At 49.3% G+C, this 20888-nt stretch overlaps 1 protein-coding gene across 2 annotated transcripts in view; it reads left to right on the top strand.

Annotated features, from left to right (window-relative positions):
• LOC135050208 (interferon alpha/beta receptor 1-like) overlaps positions 1-20888 on the top strand; it is a 224946-nt gene that overhangs the window by 178268 nt on the left and 25790 nt on the right. For both annotated transcript variants that reach the window (XM_063956463.1, XM_063956464.1), the window contains one exon: positions 11527-11684. In XM_063956463.1, the coding sequence (XP_063812533.1) occupies positions 11527-11684 (158 nt within the window). The remainder of the gene's footprint in view (positions 1-11526; positions 11685-20888) is intronic.

The raw sequence follows: 20888 nt of genomic DNA, 5'->3' as shown, positions 1-20888 counted from the left end.
CCTGTACCTTTATCCGGGACTCATACATTAAGGAGCAATTTTGAATAATTACTTCTGCACTGAACTCCTCTCCTCATCATCACATTGTGGGCTTTATACAGGACTCCACCGAGGACGCTCGGTGATACCAGCCCCCAGGAGAGGTAATATTATGTATTGTCCACTATACATCTTTTTAATACATTTAAATCACTTCTTTACCCTCCCTCACCTCCCCCACTAGCTACTATCAGTGCACAAGAACTTGCTTCCTACTTCAAGGATAAAATTGATAAAATCCGAGATGAAATGCTATGCTCTAACTCAGCCAGTGACCTGCTCAATTCCCTATCTGAACCCTCTGGCACTTTCTCTTCATTTGATCCCACAAGTGAAGATGAAGTATCAACACTCTTTTCATCCTCCTACTCCACTACCTCTCCTCTTGATCCTATACCCTCACAGGTCAGTAAAAGTTTGTCTCCTGTGCTTATCCCAACCTTAACTAAAATCTGTAATCTCTCTCTCTCTTACTGGCATCTTTCCATCTCTGTTTAAACATGCAGTGATTACTCACATTCTAAAAAAACACAACTCTGACCCAAACACACCCTCTAACTACCGTCCCATTTCTCAGCTACCCAGTCCCTCCAAGCTACTTGAGAGACTTACCTACACTCGCCTTACACACTTTCTTAACTCCCACAACTTATTGGACCCACTTCAGTCAGGCTTTCATGCCCAACACTCCACAGAGACGGCACTGACCAAAGTAGTGAATGATCTAGTCACTGCTAGATCAAAAGGCCATTACACACTGCTTATTCTTCTAGATCTCTCTGCTGCTTTTGACACTGTTGACCACTCTCTTCTCATACAAACACTACAGTCCCTAGGTCTTCAGGACACAGCCCTTACTTGGTTCTCATCCTACCTATCTAATCGATCTTTCAGTGTCCACTTCTCTGATTCTACCTCTTCTTCTCTACCTCTATCAGTTGGAGTACCGCAAGGCTCAGTCTTGGGTCCTCTGCTTTTCTCAATCTATACCTCCTCTCTTGGTAAACTAATCAGCTCCTTCGGATTTCAGTATCATTTGTACGCTGATGATACTCAAATCTACCTATCCTCCCCAGATTTATCACCATCTGTATTGGCTCGTGTCACTGGATGCCTGTCTGCCATTTCATCTTGGATGTCATCTTGCCACCTCAAACTCAACATTTCCAAAACAGAATTAATTATTTTACCACCAGCTAAGAGTAGTTACCAACCTGATATCGCCATAACTGTTGACAATGCAACTATCCACCCTACCCCACAAGCTCGCTGCCTAGGTGTCATCCTTGACTCTGAACTGTCCTTTGTTCCACACATTCAATCTGTCTCTAAATCATGTGACATGCACCTTAAAAACATATCCAAAATACGCCCTTATATTACACAAGACACTGCAAAAACTCTAATCCATGCACTCATCATCTCCCGCATTGATTATTGTAATAGTCTCCTTACTGGTCTTCCCAAACATAGGCTCTCACCACTTCAATCCATTTTAAATGCAGCTGCGAGGCTAATCTTCCTCGCCAGACATTCTTCATCTGCTGATCCGCTCTGTCAGTCCCTCCATTGGTTACCGGTATTCTGCCGTGTCAAATATAAAATACTTTTACTCACATATAAGGCTATTAACCAAACTGCACCATCATACATCTCCTCACTCATATCAAAATATCTCCCTACCAGACCCCTCCGCTCTGCACAAGATCTGCGTCTCTCATCCACATGTATTACCTGTTCCCACTCAAAATTACAGGACTTTACCCGGGCTTCACCCACTCTGTGGAATGCACTCCCACGCACAATAAGACTCTCCACTAGTCTCCAAACCTTTAAACGTTCCCTGAAAACTCATCTCTTCAGACAAGCCTACCAAATTCCTGACCCACACACATAACCTTCAATGCTTCCCTATCCAGTTACATCCCCTCTGTACAGTCCACATAACCTCACATTTTGTCTTCCAACATTGCTGGGTGATCATATCATACAACCCACTAAGAACCTAGCAATCTGGGGAACCATTATGTAACAGGTAGCATCTATCCTTGTGTATCCATGCCTATTTCCCTATAGATTGTAAGCTTGCGAGCAGGGCCTTCCTACCTCTATGTCTGTCTGTCTTTGCCCAGTTTTGTTCTATAACTGTTCTAATTGTAAAGCGCAATGGAATATGCTGAGCTATATAAGAAACTGCTAATAAATAATAAATAAATAAAATCTGACCGCTGGGCTCTTATCCCTTCATATTATCGGAGAAGTGTATTGCTGCTTTTGCATTTCCTTTATATAAAAAAGTTTCACCTCTTCAGCCATTTGAGTGAATAACCTTTGGAGAGACAAATTGTAACTATTCAGCTACATCTTTGCTACAATTCTAAACAGTATACTTATTATACCCTGAATCAGGTGAACATTATATATAAGCAAAGACTGATACTGTGTGCCTACATAACGGTGTTTTCAGAGTACAGATATTTTATTCTCTTAAATTGTGTACATTTCTCTGATGTCCTAGTGGATGCTGGGTACTCCGTAAGGACCATGGGGAATAGACGAGCTCCGCAGGAGACTGGGCACTCTTAAAAGAAAGATTAGGTACTATATCTGGTGTGCACTGGCTCCTCCCTCTATGCCCCTCCTCCAGACCTCAGTTAGAATCTGTGCCCGGCCAGAGCTGGATGCACCTAGTGGGCTCTCCTGAGCTCACTAGAAAAGAAAATATTTGTTAGGTTTTTTATTTTCAGTGAGATCTGCTGGCAACAGACTCACTGCTACGAGGGACTGAGGGGAGAGAAGCAAACCTACCTGCTTGCAGCTAGCTTGTGCTTCTAAGGCTACTGGACACCATTAGCTCCAGAGGGATCGAACACAGGGCCCGACCTCGATCGTCCGTTCCCGGAGCCGCGCCGCCGTCCCCCTTGCAGAGCCAGAAGACGGAAGATAAAGATGAAAAACGGCGGCTGAAGACTCCTGTCTTCATTAAGGTAGCGCACAGCACTGCAGCTGTGCGCCATTGCTCCCATAGCACACCACACACTCCGGTCACTGTTGGGTGCAGGGCGCTGGGGGGGGGGGGGGGGGCGCCCTGGGCAGCAATTAGTTTACCTTTTTGGCACAAATAGCACATAATACAGTGTATAACACTGTATATGTGCAAAAACCCCCGCCATTAACATTATAAAACGCGGGAGAAGCCCGCCGCTGAGGGGGCGGGGCTATCTTCCTCAGCACAGCCAGCGCCATTTTCTCTTCACAGCTCCGCTGGAAGGACGCTCCCCAGGCTCTCCCCTGCAGTATCCAGTACAACAAGGGTAAAAAAGAGGAGGGGGGGCACATAAATTTAGGCGCAATTTGTGTTAATAAGCAGCTATTGGGAAAAATCACTCAGTATAGTGAAAATCCCTGTGTTATATAGCGCTGTGGTGTGTGCTGGCATACTCTCTCTCTGTCTCCCCAAAGGACTTTGTGGGGTCCTGTCCTCAGTCAGAGCATTCCCTGTGTGTGTGTGGTGTGTCGGTACGGCTGTGTCGACATGTTTTATGAGGAGGGCTACGTGGAGGCGGAGCAGGAGCCGATAAGTGTGATGTCGCCCCCTTCGGGGCCGACACCGGAGTGGATGGATATGTGGAAGGTATTAACCGACAGTGTCAACTCTTTACATAAAAGGTTCGATGACGTAACAGCCTTGGGACAGCCGGCATCTCAGCCCGCGCCTGCCCAGGCGTCTCAGAGGCCATCAGGGGCTCAAAAACGCCCGCTAGCTCAGATGGCAGACACAGATGTCGACACGGAGTCTGACTCCAGTGTAGACGAGGATGAGACAAATGTACAGTCCACAAGGGCCATCCGATGCATGATTACGGCAATGAAAAATGTGTTGCACATTTCTGACATTAACCCGGTTACCACTAAAAAGGGTATTATGTTTGGGGAGAAAAAGCAGCCAGTGACTTTTCCCCCATCTGATGAATTAAATGAATTGTGTGAAGAAGCGTGGTGTTCCCCGGATAAGAAACTAGTGATTTCTAAGAGGTTACTGATGGCGTACCCTTTCCCGCCAACGGATAGGTTACGCTGAGAGACATCCCCTAGGGTGGACAAGGCGCTCACACGATTATCTAAAAGGGTGGCACTGCCGTCTCAGGATACGGCCGCCCTAAAGGAGCCTGCAGATAGAAAGCAGGAGGCTATCCTGAAGTCTGTATATACACACTCAGTTACTATACTGAGACCTGCTATTGCTTCAGCATGGATGTGTAGTGCTGCAGCAGCATGGTCTGATACCCTTTCAGACAACATTGATTCCCTCGACAGGGATGCTATTTTGCTAACCATAGAGCATATAAAGGACGTCGTCTTGTATATGAGGGATGCACAGAGGGACATTTGCCGGCTGGCATCTAGAATTAATGCAATGTCCATTTCTGCCAGGAGAGTATTATGGACTCGGCAGTGGACAGGTGATGCTGATTCTAAAAGGCACATGGAGGTTTTGCCTTATAAGGGTAAGGAATTGTTTGGGGACGGTCTCTCGGACCTCGTATCCACAGCAACAGCTGGGAAGTCGACTTTTTTACCTCAGGTTCCCTCACAGCCTAAGAAAGCACCGTATTATCAAGTACAGTCCTTTCGGCCTCAGAAAGGCAAGCGGGTCAGAGGCGCATCCTTTCTGCCCAAAGGCAGGGGTAGAGGAAAAAAGCTGCACCAGACAGCCAGTTCCCAGGAACAAAAATCCTCCCCTGCTTCCACTAAGTCCACCGCATGACGCTGGGGCTCCACAGGTGGAGCCAGGTGCGGTGGGGGCGCGTCTCCGGAACTTCAGCGACCAGTGGGTTCGCTCACAGGTGGATCTCTGGGTTCTACAAGTGGTATCTCAGGGATACAAGCTGGAGTTCGAGGCGACTCCCCCTCGCCGTTACCTCAAATCAGCCTTGCCAGCGGCTCCCAGGGAAAGGGAGGTAGTACTGGCGGCTATTCACAAGCTGTACCTTCAGCAGGTGATAATCAAGGTTCCCCTCCTTCAACAGGGACGGGGTTACTATTCCACAATGTTTGTGGTACCGAAACCAGACGGTTCGGTGAGACCCATTCTAAATTTAAAATCCTTGAACACTTATGTAAGGAAGTTCAAGTTCAAAATGGAATCGCTCAGGGCGGTTATTGCAAGCCTGGAAGAGGGGGATTTTATGGTGTCGCTGGACATCAAGGATGCTTATCTGCATGTCCCCATTTACCCACCTCACCAGGAGTACCTCAGGTTTGTGGTACAGGACTGTCATTACCAATTCCAGACGTTGCCGTTTGGTCTGTCCACGGCACCGAGGGTATTTACCAAGGTAATGGCCGAAATGATGATACTCCTTCGGAAGAAGGGAGTTATAATTATCCCGTACTTGGACGATCTCCTTATAAAGGCGAGGTCCAAAGAGCAGTTGTTAGTCAACGTAGCACTATCTCGGGAAGTGCTGCAACAGCACGGCTGGATTCTGAATATCCCAAAGTCGCAGCTGATTCCTGCGACGCGTCTGCTGTTCTTGGGCATGATTCTGGACACAGAACAGAAGAAAGTGTTTCTCCCGGTGGAGAAGGCCCAGGAATTGTCATCTCTGGTCAGGGACCTCCTGAAACCAAACAGGTGTCGGTGCATCACTGCACGCGAGTCCTGGGAAAGATGGTAGCTTCTTACGAAGCAATTCCCTTCGGCAGGTTCCATGCAAGGATCTTTCAGTGGGATCTGTTAGACAAGTGGTCCGGATCGCATCTTCAGATGCATCGGCTGATCACCCTGTCCCCGAGGGCCAGGGTGTCTCTGCTGTGGTGGCTGCAGAGTGCTCATCTTCTCGAGGGCCGCAGATTCGGCATACAGGACTGGGTCCTGGTGACCACGGACGCAAGCCTCCGAGGTTGGGGGGCAGTCACTCAGGGAAGGAACTTCCAAGGACAGTGGTCAAGTCAGGAGACTTCCCTTCACATAAATATTCTGGAACTAAGGGCCATTTACAACACCCTGAGTCAAGCAGAACCCCTGCTTCAAAACCAACCGGTGCTGATTCAGTCAGACAACATCACGGCGGTCGCCCATGTAAACCGCCAGGGCGGCACAAGAAGCAGGATGGCAATGGCAGAAGCCACAAGGATTCTTCGATGGGCGGAGAATCACGTGCTAGCACTGTCAGCAGTGTTCATTCCGGGAGTGGACAACTGGGAAGCAGACTTCCTCAGCAGGCACGACCTCCACCCGGGAGAGTGGGGACTTCATCCAGAAGTCTTCACGCTGACTGTAAATTGTTGGGAACGGCCACAGGTAGACATGATGGCGTCCCGCCTCAACAAAAAGCTAAAAAGATATTGCGCCAGGTCAAGGGACCCTCAGGCGATAGCTGTGGACGCCCTGGTGACACCGTGGGTGTACCAGTCGGTTTATGTGTTCCCTCCTCTTCCTCTCATACCCAAGGTACTGAGGATAATAAGAAAGAGAGGAGTAAGAACTATACTCATCGTTCCGGATTGGCCAAGAAGAACTTGGTACCCAGAACTACAAGAAGTGATCTCAGAGGACCCATGGCCTCTGCCGCTCCGACAGGACCTGCTGCAGCAGGGGCCCTGTCTGTTCCAAGACTTACCGCGGCTGCGTTTGACGGCATGGCGGTTGAACGCCGGATCCTAACGGAAAAGGGCATTCCAGATGAAGTGATTCCTACGCTGATAAAAGCTAGGAAGGATGTGACAGCAAAACATTATCACTGCATATGGTGAAAATATGTTGCTTGGTGTGAGGCCAGGAAGGCCCCAACAGAGGAATTCCAGCTGGGTCGATTTCTGAACTTCCTACAGTCAGGAGTGACTATGGGCCTAAAATTGGGATCCATTAAAGTCCAGATTTCGGCCCTGTCTATTTTCTTTCAAAAAGAACTGGCTTCACTGCCTGAAGTTCAGACGTTTGTTAAGGGAGTGCTGCATATTCAGCCCCCTTTTGTGCCTCCAGTGGCACCTTGGGATCTCAACGTTGTGTTGGATTTCCTGAAATCACATTGGTTTGAGCCACTTAAGACCGTGGAGTTGAAGTATCTCACGTGGAAGGTAGTCATGCTGTTGGCCTTGGCCTCAGCTAGGCGTGTGTCAGAATTGGCGGCTTTGTCATGTAAAAGCCCATATCTGATTTTCCATATGGACAGGGCAGAATTGAGGACTCTTCCACAATTTCTCCCAAAGGTGGTGTCAGCGTTTCATTTGAACCAACCTATTGTGGTGCCTGCGGCTACTCGGGACTTGGAGGATTCCAAGTTGCTGGACGTAGTCCGGGCCCTGAAAATCTACGTTTTCAGGACGGCTAGAGTCAGAAAAACTGACTCGCTATTTATCCTGCATGCACCCAACAAGCTGGGTGCTCCTGCTTCAAAGCAGACTATTGCTCGCTGGATCTGTAGCACGATTCAGCTTGCGCATTCTGCGGCTGGACTGCCGCATCCTAAATCAGTAAAAGCCCATTCCACGAGGAAGGTGGGCTCTTCTTGGGCGGCTGCCCGAGGGGTCTCGGCTTTACAACTTTGCCGAGCTGCTACTTGGTCGGGTTCAAACACTTTTGCAAAATTCTACAAGTTTGATACCCTGGCTGAGGAGGACCTTGAGTTTGCTCATTCGGTGCTGCAGAGTCATCCGCACTCTCCCGCCCGTTTGGGAGCTTTGGTATAATCCCCATGGTCCTTACGGAGTACCCAGCATCCACTAGGACGTCAGAGAAAATAAGAATTTACTCACCGGTAATTCTATTTCTCGTAGTCCGTAGTGGATGCTGGGAGCCCGTCCCAAAGTGCGGACTCTCTGCAATACATGTATATAGTTATTGCTTAACTAAAGGGTTATTGTTATGAGCCATCTGTTGACTGAGGCTCAGTTGTTGTTCATACTGTTAACTGGGTATAGTTATCACAAGTTGTACAGTGTGATTGGTGTGGCTGGTATGAGTCTTACCCTGGATTCCAAATCCTTTCCTAGTAATGTCAGCTCTTCCGGGCACAGTTTCCCTAACTGAGGTCTGGAGGAGGGGCATAGAGGGAGGAGCCAGTGCACACCAGATATAGTACCTAATCTTTCTTTTAAGAGTGCCCAGTCTCTATTCCCCATGGTCCTTACGGAGTACCCAGCATCCACTACGGACTACGAGAAATAGAATTACCGGTGAGTAAATTCTTATTTTTTATTCATTATTGATGAATTAAACATAACAAATAATTTTTATATAGATTATTTTTGTCAACTCTCTCTCTCATATTTTTTACCCATCTGCAAAACCCCAAGCGCAGCCGTTTTCTTTCCTTTTTTCCATTTTCATTTTAAAAGCACACGCACAGTGCTTTTTCCGGCAGCGCTCAGGTGTCATTGCACTTTGGTAATTCATTTATTTAGGCGCTTTCAGCAGTTTTTTAGTGGCCCTGCAGTGACATGATCGCCACCCAGTTACCACCCAGAAATGCCCATTTAACGGAAAGAGTTGCCCATGAATGGACTGATCAGTCCGTCTGCACTTGTGATCTCCGTCCAGGCGGAGAGGACTTTGCATATGGTGGAGAATGCGCGTAGACATTGAGATCTCAGCCTCTGCTACCTGCTTATAAGAGCGTGTAAAGTACACACTAACTGCTTGGAGCGTCCGTCCGGCTAATACACAAGTGCTGAAGTCAGCGCAGGGATTCCAGCCAGACTGACCAAGTTTTAGGGAAGTTGTCAAGGCATTGAGCCTTTCCCACCCAACACTCCAGTGTATCTTACACTGTGCTCTCCCTGGCTTTATAACTCCCTCACCTTTTACTCTCCGTCCTTTATTCCTTTTAGATTTAGTTCTTTTGTATATACGTATGTATATACATTGTCTTGTACTGTATGTACAGTATATAAAGCAGTCGTTGTACAGATGTGTCCTCATACACATAAACTTTTTGCACCATGTGGTGCAATTCCCGTGCTGTGCACTTTCCTTAGTTTTGCTACTTTTCCCTCAATTTTGCAGGATCCGGTCTTTAGGCAGACAGCAAGTAGGTCGATAATGTTTAGGTCGACCACTATTGGTCGACAGGATCTTTAGGTCGACATGTTCTAGGTCGACAGGACAAAAGGTCGACATGAGTTTTTCAAAATTTTAAAACATTTTTTAACTTTTTCATACTTAACGCTCCACGTGGACTATGATTGGGAACGGTAACCTGTGCCGAGCGCAGCGGTAGCGGAGTGAGGCACCTTGCCCGAAGCATGACGAGTGAAGCGAGCCATGCGAGGGGACACAGTGCACTATTTGGGGTTCCCCGTCACTGTACGGAGAAAACGACACCAAAAAAACATCAAAAACTCATGTCGACCTTTTGACCTGTCGACCCAAACCATGTCGACCTAAAGACCCTGTCGACCTACTTACTGTCGACCAATAGTGGTCGACACAAACATTGTCGACCTACTTACTGTCGACCTTACTTACCACACCCCAATTTTGCATCTTAGGACGCTATTCAGGTTCAGTAACAGATTCTGCTTGTGATCACATGTTGGGGGTCGTCCAGCACAGGGCAAGGCTGCCAACATGCCAAGTCCCGCCCAGCATTGGGTTCACAATCTAATTGCAATCGCATCGCTGACCAGGGAGTAGCATCTGCAGCCGCATCACCGCCATTTTTTTCCATCGGAGTGGATGCATGTGACGTCACGCAGCCGCCCCGAAAACTGTGCAACCCCCGTCTGCGCTTGCACCGCCACGCCCCCTGCAATGCCACATCGACATCATCCAAACAGCCGCCGCTGTCAATCAAAGTGTGAACGCATCGACCATCGGACGCAATGGTTGTAACCCTCGACCATCTGCGTAAGCCAATGTTACTCAAACTGGTTGTGGACATTTTTTGGCTGGGTCCAGGAAGTGACCCTGGGCACACCAGCAAAAGGCCCTGTTATGCAGAACAGTCCCAGTCGCCGCCCCTGTTCCTCCCCCCAAATGCTGCAGTATGTCGAGCGATCGCACAAGATCCGTTCTTTACACTTCCCCCTACCACTGGATTTGTACTTTGGTCATTCAGACCCGATCGCACGCTGCGTTTTTCGCAGCCGTGCTATCGGGTCTGAACTGCGCATGCGTGTGACCCGCAATGCACAGGCACGTCAGCCGCCGGCGACAGCCGTCGCCGGGTAGCGACGAATCAAACGAAGAAAGCGATCGCACCGGCGATCGCAAAAAGATGACAGGCAGAAAGCGTTCGTGGGCGGCAACTCACCATTTTCTGGGAGTGTCCGGAAAAACGCAGGCGTGCCCAGCCGTTCCGGAGGAGGATTCCTGACGTCACCAGCGGCCCAGATCGTCGCAGCGGCTGAGTAAGTCCTGAGCTGTGCACAAACTGCACAAACTTTTTTGTTTCTGCAACTCACTGCACAGCCGATCGCAGCCCTGCACAGCGATTACCCACTCCCCTGTAGGCGGCGATTACCTGGTTGCAGCACTGCAAAAAATAGCCTGTGTGCGTCCAGGTCTGAATTAGGCCCTTAAATCATCGGGTTTGCGTACAAATATGAATCAGACCCATAGTGAACTAGGTACTTATGATTAGTGTGTTGGTGTGGCTAAGTTGCAGAGTCCGTGGCGTGCTAAATGGGGCTATTCAGTGCGATCTGAGGACAGGTAAAATGCTGACACATCTGTGTATCATCTCAGTAGGTGTAATCTAAAGGCCCATACGCACTGGCCGAGAAAATGAGCGACGTCGCTCATTTCCCCCCTTCCTGAGCGACGTCGCTCATTTCCCCCCTTCCTGAGCGACGTCGCTCATTTCCCCCCCTCCTGAGCGACGTCGCTCATTTCCCCCCCTCCTGAGCGACGTCGCTCATTTCCCCCCCTCCTGAGCGACGTCGCTCATTTCCCCCCCCTCCTGAGCGACGTCGCTCATTTTCACCCTTCCTTAGCGACGTCGCTCATGTTCTCGGCAAGTGTGTATGCCGCCAGCGACGATCGATGCACGGCCCTGTGGGTCGGCAGTGATCGTCGCTGTCGGCAGTGCATGCATGCTCTATCTGGACTGTCATCCAGGAGCTGCCTGCACGGCCCTCCCGCTGCGTGATGTCACTGAGCGTTATGAACGGTCATATAGCTCAGTGTGTACGGGCGCCCGCCGCCCGGCCCCGGAGGGGACATACTAGACGACGTTGTCTAGTGTGTATGGACCTGAAGTTACATGATTCTCTGAGTAAATGCTGACAGCTGGCTACAAGACTGTATATAAATGTTCGCGCGGTGCAGGGAACATACAGCTACAGTATCGAGATTCTGAAAGTCCATTTTAAGTTTACATTATGAAATGGACAGTGTAGGGCGCAGTACTGCACCCCCTGCGTATAGTGACAGCTGCTCCTTTTCATTTACATGTTACATATATATATATTATGGACATTTTTAATGTGTGTTTGTATAGATGTTCTGTAACGTGTATATATATGTTTTATGTTCAAAAGCTGTGATGGGGCCCCCAACAGACATTAGCATAACCATTGAGAACCAAGATCTGATCATCCTTGTGAGCGCGCCTGAAGGATTTAACGATAAGAACCTCTTCAATGTTTGTGATTGGATCTACCACCTGGAATACTGGAAAAATACAACACACCCTCAGGTGAGTGGGAAAAGAAGAAAGCATGTCGTAATAAACAAAGGCAGCTGAGGCTTATAATGTGTGCTGTCTTCTTCACATCTGTTATTACATCTTTATATTCCTATGTCTGGAGGTTGCAAACTGGCTGCCAGTTGCACAGGATCACAGCTCTTGTCTTGTCATGTGAAGGCTGAGGGGGGAGGAGCTTACAGTGCGCAGAGCAGACAGAGCTCAAAGGGTCGTACCAAGGCACCACTGCTCGCTACTGCATTTGTGGCATGTAACTGTGGTGTCACATGACATGCCACCCCCAGACCACTAGAATGCCTGATGAACATTTTCTATCTTATTGGCAGACTGTAACCAGTTCGATATTTATACTGAGCCCCGCTGCTCTACCCACTAGATTTTTAGATTGAGTTAGATTATCTACCTACAGTACAATCTGTTTCAGCCTTGTTCGGTCTCTTCAGTGTAGGATATGATACATTGGTAATCATGCTAAAATGTTGCAGTAACAATACGACAAGTTAGGCCACTCTTTATGTTATTTTGGCTAGGGCGAACGTGCAGATGTGCCTCTCCATTCCCGGAGAATAGACTTCTGGCTAATGTCATTTAGGGGCTAAGGGGTATATGCAATTGCGGTCGAATTCCCGAAATTGTCGAATTTCGGGTATTTTTCGCCAAAAAAAAAAATTCGTCAATGCAATTCAGTGCTTTCCGTCAAAAAAAACGGACTTTCAAAAGTCGACTTTTTGAAATTCGACTTTTTGCAAATTCGACTTTTCTGCAATGATACAAGTGCTGCAATTCGACAAAAGCAATTCAAGTTTGGAAATTCGACAGCAGTGCTTTTAGACAGCAAATTCGTCATTTTCAATCCGCCACACTTTGGAGGGTGAAACCAATAAAAAAAAATTAAAACATGTTTTTTTGGTGTTTTTTTTTCGTGGTAATATCAGATCTATTTATATTAGAAGGGATTAGGTACTTGGTTTGTCTTTTTGGGAGGCACAAGTATTATTTATATATTTTTAAAAATAATATTTTTTTATTTTATTTTTTATAGATGGAATGGTGAAATCCCTGAAAAAAATGGCGTGGGGTCCCCCCTCCAAAGCATAACCAGCCTCGGGCTCTTCGAGCTGGTCCTGGTTCTAAAAATGCGGGGAAAAAATTGACAGGGGATCCCCCGTATTTTTAAAACCAGCACCGGGCTCTGCGCCTGGTGCTGGTGCAAAAAATACGGGGGACAAAACGAGTAGGGGTCCCCCGTATTTTTTACACCAGCATCGGGCTTCACTAGCTGGACAGATAATGCCACAGCCGGGGGTCACTTTTATACAGTGCCCTGCGGCCGTGGCATTAAATATCCAACTAGTCACCCCTGGCCGGGGTACCCTGGGGGAGTGGGGACCCCTTCAATCAAGGGGTCCCCCCCCCCAGCCACCCAAGGGCCAGGGGTGAAGCCCGAGGCTGTCCCCCCCATCCAAGGGCTGCGGATGGGAGGCTGATAGCCTTGGTAAAATGTCAAGAATATTGTTTTTTCCAGAAGAACTACAAGTCCCAGCAAGCCTCCCCCGCAAGCTGGTACTTGGAGAACCACAAGTACCAGCATGCGGGAGAAAAACGGGCCCGCTGGTACCTGTAGTTCTACTGGAAAAAAAAATACCCAAATAAAAACAGGACACACACACCGTGACAGTAAAACTTTATTTCATACGTCGACACACACATACTTACCTATGTTCACATGCCGACATCGGTCCTCTTCTCCAAGTAGAATCCACGGATACCTGAAAAGTAAAGATCAATATACTCACCTCAGCCAGGGTCCAGAGATAAATCCACGTACTTGTTAAAAAAAACAAAACGGACACCCGTACCATGCCGGACTGAAAGGGGTCCCATGCTTACACATGGGACCCCTTACCCCGAATGCAGAGAGACCTCTCAGAGTGACAGCTGTCACAGAAAGGTCTCTAAAGCCAATCAGGAAGCGCAACTTCGTTGCGCTCACCTGATTGGCTGTGCGCTGTCTGAACTCAGACAGCGCATCGCACAGCTCCGTCCATTACTTTCAATGGTGGGAACTTAGCGGCTAGCGGTGAGGTCACCCGCCGGTCAGCGGCTGACCGCGGGTAACCCCCGCAGACGGCAAAGTTCTCACCATTGAAAGTAATGGAGAGGCTTTGCGATGCGCTGTCTGACAGCTCAGACAGCGCACAGCCAATCAGGTGAGCGCCACGGAAGTAGCGCTTCCTGATTGGCTGAAGGGACTTCAGTGACAGGAGTCACGTGGTGTCCCGGCATTCGGGGAAAGGGGCCTGATGTGAAAGCATGGGACCCCTTTCAGTCCGGTGGTACGAGTGTTTGGTTTTTTTTTTTAACAAGTACGTGGATGTATCTCTGGACGTGGATGTACCTCTGGACGCTGGAAGGTGAGTATAATTTTTTTCACAGGTACCCTCGGATCGTCGTAGACCGTGGCAGTCGGCGTGTCAACATAGGTAAGTATGTGTGTGTCGGCAGTGTGTAATAAAGTTTTACTGTCACTGTGTCTGTGTACTGTTTTTATTTGGGTATTTTTTTTTCAGTAGAACTACAGGTACCAGCGGGCCCGGTTTTCTCCCGCATGCTGGTACTTGTGGTTCTCCAAGTACCAGCTTGCGGGGGAGGCTTGCTGGGACTTGTAGTACTGCTGGAAAAAACAATATTCTTGTCATTTTTCTCAAGGCTATCAGCCTCCCATCCGCAGCCATTGGATGGGGGGGACAGCCTCGGGCTTCACCCCTGGCCCTTGGGTGGCTGGGGGGGGGGACCCCTTGATTGAAGGGGTCCCCACTCCCCCAGGGTACCCCGGCCAGGGGTGACTAGTTGGATATTTGATGCCACGGCCGCAGGGCACTGTATAAAAGTGACCCCCGGCTGTGGCATTATCAGTCCAGCTAGTGGAGCCCGATGCTGGTGTAAAAAATACGGGGGACCCCTACTCTTTTTGTCCCCCGTATTTTTTGCACCAGCACCAGGCGCAGAGCCCGGTGCTGGTTTTAAAAATACGGGGGATCCCTGCCCAATTTTTCCCCGCATTTTTAGAACCAGGACCAGCTCGAAGAGCCCGAGGCTGGTTATGCTTTGAAGGGGGGACCCCACGACATTTTTTTTACGGGTTTTTCCCGTTTTTTCCCGTTTTTTTAAATCGCTGCAAAATCCGGCAAATCGGCCGTTTTTCGCCCGCCGGACTGTCGAATCCGTTTTTCATAGAATATGGTGAATTCCGGCAGCCACCTGCCGGAATTCACCTGTCGAATTGTGTAGAATTAAAAAACGGCGATAATTTGCCGCGATTCGCCGTGAATTGCATATACCCCTAAGTCAGACCTGATCGCTGCTGTGCGTGTTCGTACAGCAGCGATCAGGTCTGAACTGTGCATGCGCCGGTGCCGCAGTGCGCCTGCGCATGGCAGACAGCCGACGGCAGTCTCAGCCCTGCGATCGCCTCTGTCTGATTGACAGGCAGAGGCGATCGCTGGGCGGGAGGGGGGCGGTCCGGCGGCGTTTAGCCGCCATTTAAGGGGCGCGGTCCTGGCAACGCAGGCGTGCCCGGACCGTTGGGGGGTGGGGGTGGGACATGGCAGCTGCATGATGTCACACACAGCTGCTGCGACCCGGGCAGCGACGAGTAGCTCCCTCCCAGCGCTCAGGAGCTGCGCTGGCTGGGAGCTACTCCTCCAGTACAGAAGCATCGCCGCTGTGTGATGCTTTTGTACTTGCAGGGGGGGGGGGGGGGTCGGCCCTGACATGCGGGGGGGGGGGGGGGGGGCTGCGCTGGTCGTTCCCCTGTATGTGTGGGAAGCTGATCAGGTCTGAATCCCCCCCTTAATGCGGATTGTAGACATTTGTTCCTGGGCATACCATTACACAAGGACTCTGGTTTTATCTACTGAGTAGTCCAATGCCTACTAAGGTGCTCACTTCTGTTTTTGAAATGTAGAGAGGGGCTGCCAGCACAGTATGGGGATAGGACAGATAAAGACGTTAAATTCACAAAATTGAGTGCGCGATATAAAGATTTTATTCTATTTATTCCTTACAAATTAGTAAAAACAACAGGTCCACTTTAATTTAGGATGTGCAATTTTATGATTAATTTTATGTTTTCATTTTGTTTATGCTTTTGCCACTATTAATTGTATTTTTTCTTACGTCCTAGAGGATGCTGGGGACTCCGTAAGGACCATGAGGTATAGACGGGCTCCGCAGGAGACATGGGCACCTATAAAGAACTTTTAGTATGGGTGTGCACTGGCTCCTCCCTCTATGCCCCTCCTCCAGACCTCAGTTAGATTTTGTGCCCAGAGGAGATAGGGGCCCTCATTCCGAGTTGTTCGCTCGCAAGCCGATTTTAGCAGGTTTGCACACGCTAAGCCGCCGCCTACTGGGAGTGAATCTTAGCTTATCAAAATTGCGAACGAAAGATTAGCAAAATTGCGAATAGACACTTCTTAGCAGTTTCTGAGTAGCTCCACACTTACTCTGCCACTGCGATCAGTTCAGTGCTTGTCGTTCCTGGTTTGACGTCACAAACACACCCAGCATTCTCCCAGACACTCCTCCGTTTCTCCAGCCACTCCTGCATTTTTCCCAGAAACGGTAGCGTTTTTTCACACACTCCCATAAAACGGCCAGTTTCCGCCCAGAAACACCCACTTCCTGTCAATCACATTACGATCATCAGAACGAAGAAAAAACCTCGTAATGCCGTGAGTAAAATACCTAACTGCATAGCAAATTTACTTGGCGCAGTCGCACTGCGGACATTGCGCATGCGCATTAGCGACTAATCGCTCCGTTGCGAGAAAAAAATACCAAGCGAACAACTCGGAATGACCCCTAGGGTGCATTACAGAGGAGCTCTCCAGAGTTTCTCTAAATAAAGAATTTTGTTAGGTTTTTTATTTTCAGGGAGCACTGCTGGCAACAGGCTCCCTGCATCGTGGGACTGAGGAGAGAGAAGCAGACCTACTTAACTGATAGGCTCTGCTTCTTAGGCTACTGAACACCATTAGCTTCAGAGGGAGTCGGAACGCAGGTCTCACCCTGCCGTTCGTCCCAGAGCCGCGCCGCCGTCCTCCTCGCAAAGCCGGAAGATAGAAGCCGGGTGAGCATGAGTCAGAAGACTTCAGATCTTCACAGAGGTAAGCGCGCAGACCGCTGTGCGCCATTGCTCCCACACAACACACACAGATGGGCGCAGGGGGGGCGCCCTAGGCAGCAATAAACCTCAAGGCTGGCATATATATATATATATATATATATATATATATATATATATATATATATATTAGGCTGCGGAGGCAGTAAATAGACAAACCCCCGCCATATTTTGTAAATTAAAGCGGGACCGAAGCCTGCCGCTGGAGGGGGCGGAGCTTGATCCCTCAGCACTAACCAGCGCCATTTTCTCCACAGAAGCTGCAGAGACGCTGGCTCCCCGGACTCTCCCCTGCTGAACACAGAACAGAGGGCTGAAAAAGAGGAGGGGGGGCACATTTATTGGCGCAGTGAGTGTAGAAGTTATTAGTATAACGAAAAAGCGCTATCTGCTGTTATTACAGTGTCAGTGGGCGCTGGGTGTGTGCTGGCATACTCTCTCTCTGTCTCTCCAAAGGACCTGGTTGGGGAATTGTCCCCTTATAGTTATATCCCGGTGTGTGTGGGGTGTCGGTACGTGCGTATCGGCATGTTTGAAGCAGTAGGCTCGTCCAAGGAGGAGGTAGAGCAGATGAGTGGTGAGTCCCCGTCGGTAGTGCCGACTCAGGAGTGGATGGATATGTGGCATATGTTAAATGCAAGTGTGGCATCATTACATAAGAGACTGGACAAAGCAGAGTCCAGGGAAACAACAGGGGGTCAATCCACGGATTGGACCGAGTCACAGGGCCCTCCAGGGTCTCAGAAACGTCCCTTGTCACAAATAGTAGACACGGAGTCTGACTCCAGTGTCGACTACGATGAAGCAAGATTGCACCCTAGGGTGACAAAGAGTATTCAGTGTATGATTATTGCAATAAAGGATGTTTTGCATATCACTGATGAACCCTCTGTACCCGACACGAGGGTACACATGTTTAAGGGAAAGAAGCCTGAGGTAACCTTTCCCCCATCCCATGAACTTAACGAGTTATTTGAAAAAGCTTGGGAAACTCCAGATAAAAAACTGCAGATTCCCAAAAGGTTCTTATGGCGTGGCCTTTCCCTACGCAGGACAGTGCGTTGGGAATCCTCTCCCAGAGTGGACAAGGCTTTAACACGCCTGTCCAAGAAGGTGGCGCTGCCGTCTCCAGACACAGCAGCCCTTAAAGATCCTGCAGACCTCAGGCAGGAGACTACTTTAAAGTCTATTTATACACATACGGGTGCTTTGCTCAGGCTGGCAATTGTGTCGGCATGGGTATGTAGCGCAGTTGCAGCTTGGACAGATACCTTGTCAGCTGACCTTGATACCCTAGACAGGGATACCATTTTATTGACTCTAGCCCATATTAAGGACGCAGTCTTATATATGATAGACGCTCAAAGAGACATTGGACTGCTGGTTTCCAGAGCCAATGCCATGGCGATTTCTGCGAGACGAGCCTTATGGACCCGTTAATGGACAGGTGATGCGGACTCAAAAAAGCATATGGAGGTTTTACCTTACAAGGGTGACGTGTTGTTTGGGGAGGGGCTCGCGGATCTGGTTTCCACAGCTACCGCGGGTAAATCTACCTTTTTACCGTTTGTTCCCCAACAGCAAAAGAAAACTCCACAGTATCAGATGCAGTCCTTTCGGTCGCAAAAGTCCAGAAGAGGTCAGGGCTCCTCCTTCCTTGCCAGACGTAAGGGTAGAGGAAAAAGAACACCTGCTTCGGCTAGTTCCCAGGAGCAGAAGTCCTCCCCGGCTTCTGCAAAATCCATCGCATGACGCTGGGGCTCCACGGAGGGAGTCCGCTCCGGTGGGGGCACGCCTTCGATTCTTCAGCCAGGTCTGGGTTCGGTCAGACGTGGATCCTTGGGCGGTGGAAATTGTTTCCCAAGGCTACAAGCTGGAATTCGAAGAGGTGCCCCCTCGCCGATTTTTCAAGTCGGCCTTACCAGCTTCTCCCCAAGGGAGGGAAGTAGTGTTAGCTGCAATTCAAACGCTGTGCCAGCAGCAAGTGATTGTCAAGGTCCGCCTGGCCCAACGGGAAAAGGGTATTATTCGACCCTGTTTGTGGACCCGAAGCCGGATGGTTCGGTCAGACCAATTTTAAATCTAAAATCCCTGAACCTGTACTTGAAAAAATTCAAATTCATGATGGAATCGCTCCGAGCTGTAATATCCAGCCTGGAAGGGGGGAATTTTATGGTGTCGGGATTTTCACCAAGGTGATGTCGGAAATGATGGTGCTCCTGCGCAAACAAGGAGTCACAATTATCCCATACTTGGACGATCTCCTGATAAAGGCGAGATCAAGAGATCAGTTGCTGAAGAACGTGACGCTCTCCCTGAGAGTGCTACAACAGCCCGGTTGGATTCTCAATCTGCCAAGTCGCAATTGGTTCCAACGACTCGACTATCGTTCCTAGGCATGATTCTGGACACGGAACGGAAGAAGGTTTTTCTCACGTCGGAAAAAGCCCAGGATCTCCAGACCATGGGCAGAAACCTGCTAAAGCCAAAAAGGGTGTCAGTTCATCAATGTACTCGAGTTCTGGGAAAAATGGTGGCAGCCTACGAGGCCATCCCCTTCGGCAGGTTTCATACAAGGACTTTTCAGTGGAACCTTCTGGACAAGTGGTCCGGGTCCCATCTACAAATACGTCAGACAATAACACTGTCCCCCAGGGCCAGAGTATCTCTCCTGTGGTGGCTGCACAGTGCTCACCTTCTAGAGGGTCGCGGGTTTGGCATTCAGGACTGGATTCTGGTGACCACGGACGCGAGCCTCCGAGGGTGGGGAGCAGTCACACAAGGAAGAAACTTTCAGGGACTGCGGTCAAGCCAGGAGGCTTGTCTGCACATCATCGTGCTGGAATTAAGAGCCATATACAACGGCCTACGACAAGCGGAGGCTCTTCTTCGCAACCTACCAGTTCTGATTCAATCAGACAATATCACAGCATTGGCTCATGTAAACCGCCAAGGCGGGACAAGGAGCAGAGTCGCGATGGCGGAGGCCACCAGGATTCTTCACTGGGCGGAAAATCACGTAAGCGCTCTGTCAGCTGTCTTTATTCCGGGAGTGGACAACTGGGAAGCAGACTTCCTCAGCAGACACGATCTCCATCCAGGAGAGTGGGGACTTCATCAAGAAGTCTTTGCAGAGATAACAGGTCTCTGGGAAATTCCTCAAATAGACATGATGGCGTCACGCCTCAACAAAAAGCTTTGGAGGTACTGTGCCAGGTCCCGGGACCCTCAGGCAGTAGTGGTAGATGCCCTGGTGACACCGTGGGTGTTTCAGTCGGTCTATGTGTTTCCTCCTCTTCCTCTCATAGCAAAAGTTTTGAGGATCATAAGACAAAAAAGAGTACAGACAATACTCATTGTTCCAGACTGGCCTCGAAGGGCCTGGTACTCAGATCTTCAGGAAATGATCACAGAAGATCCTTGGCTCCTTCCTCTCAGGGAGGACCTGTTGCAGCAGGGGCCCTGCGTGTTCCAAGACTTACCGCAGTTACGTTTGACGGCATGGCGGTTGAACGCCGAATCCTAGCTGAGAAAGGTATTCCGGAGGAGGTCATACCTACTCTGATAAAGGCTAGGAAGGATGTGATGGCGAAACATTATCACCGTATCTGGCGGAAGTATGTCTCTTGGTGTGAAACCAAGAATGCTCCTACGGAAGATTTCCATCTGGGCCGTTTTCTCCACTTCCTACAGACAGGAGTGGATATGGGCTTGAAGTTAGGCTCTATTGAAGTACAGATTTCAGCCCTATCTATATTCTTTCAGAGGGAATTGGCTTCTCTACCAGAAGTCCAGACTTTTGTAAAGGGAGTGCTGCACATCCAGCCTCCTTTTGTGCCCCCAGTGGCACCCTGGGACCTTAACGTGGTGTTACAGTTCCTTAAATCTCACTGGTTTGAGCCCCTTCAAACGGTTGAATTGAAATTTCTCACCTGGAAGGTGGTCATGTTATTGGCCTTGGCATCTGCAAGGCGTGTGTCAGAATTGGTGGCCTTGTCTCACAAGAG

The sequence above is a fragment of the Pseudophryne corroboree genome, chromosome 2 (assembly GCF_028390025.1).
Source record: "Pseudophryne corroboree isolate aPseCor3 chromosome 2, aPseCor3.hap2, whole genome shotgun sequence".
Lineage (NCBI taxonomy): Eukaryota > Metazoa > Chordata > Amphibia > Anura > Myobatrachidae > Pseudophryne > Pseudophryne corroboree.
Note: the sequence above shows the minus strand (reverse complement) of the source record. Positions and strands in the feature narration are given on the sequence as shown.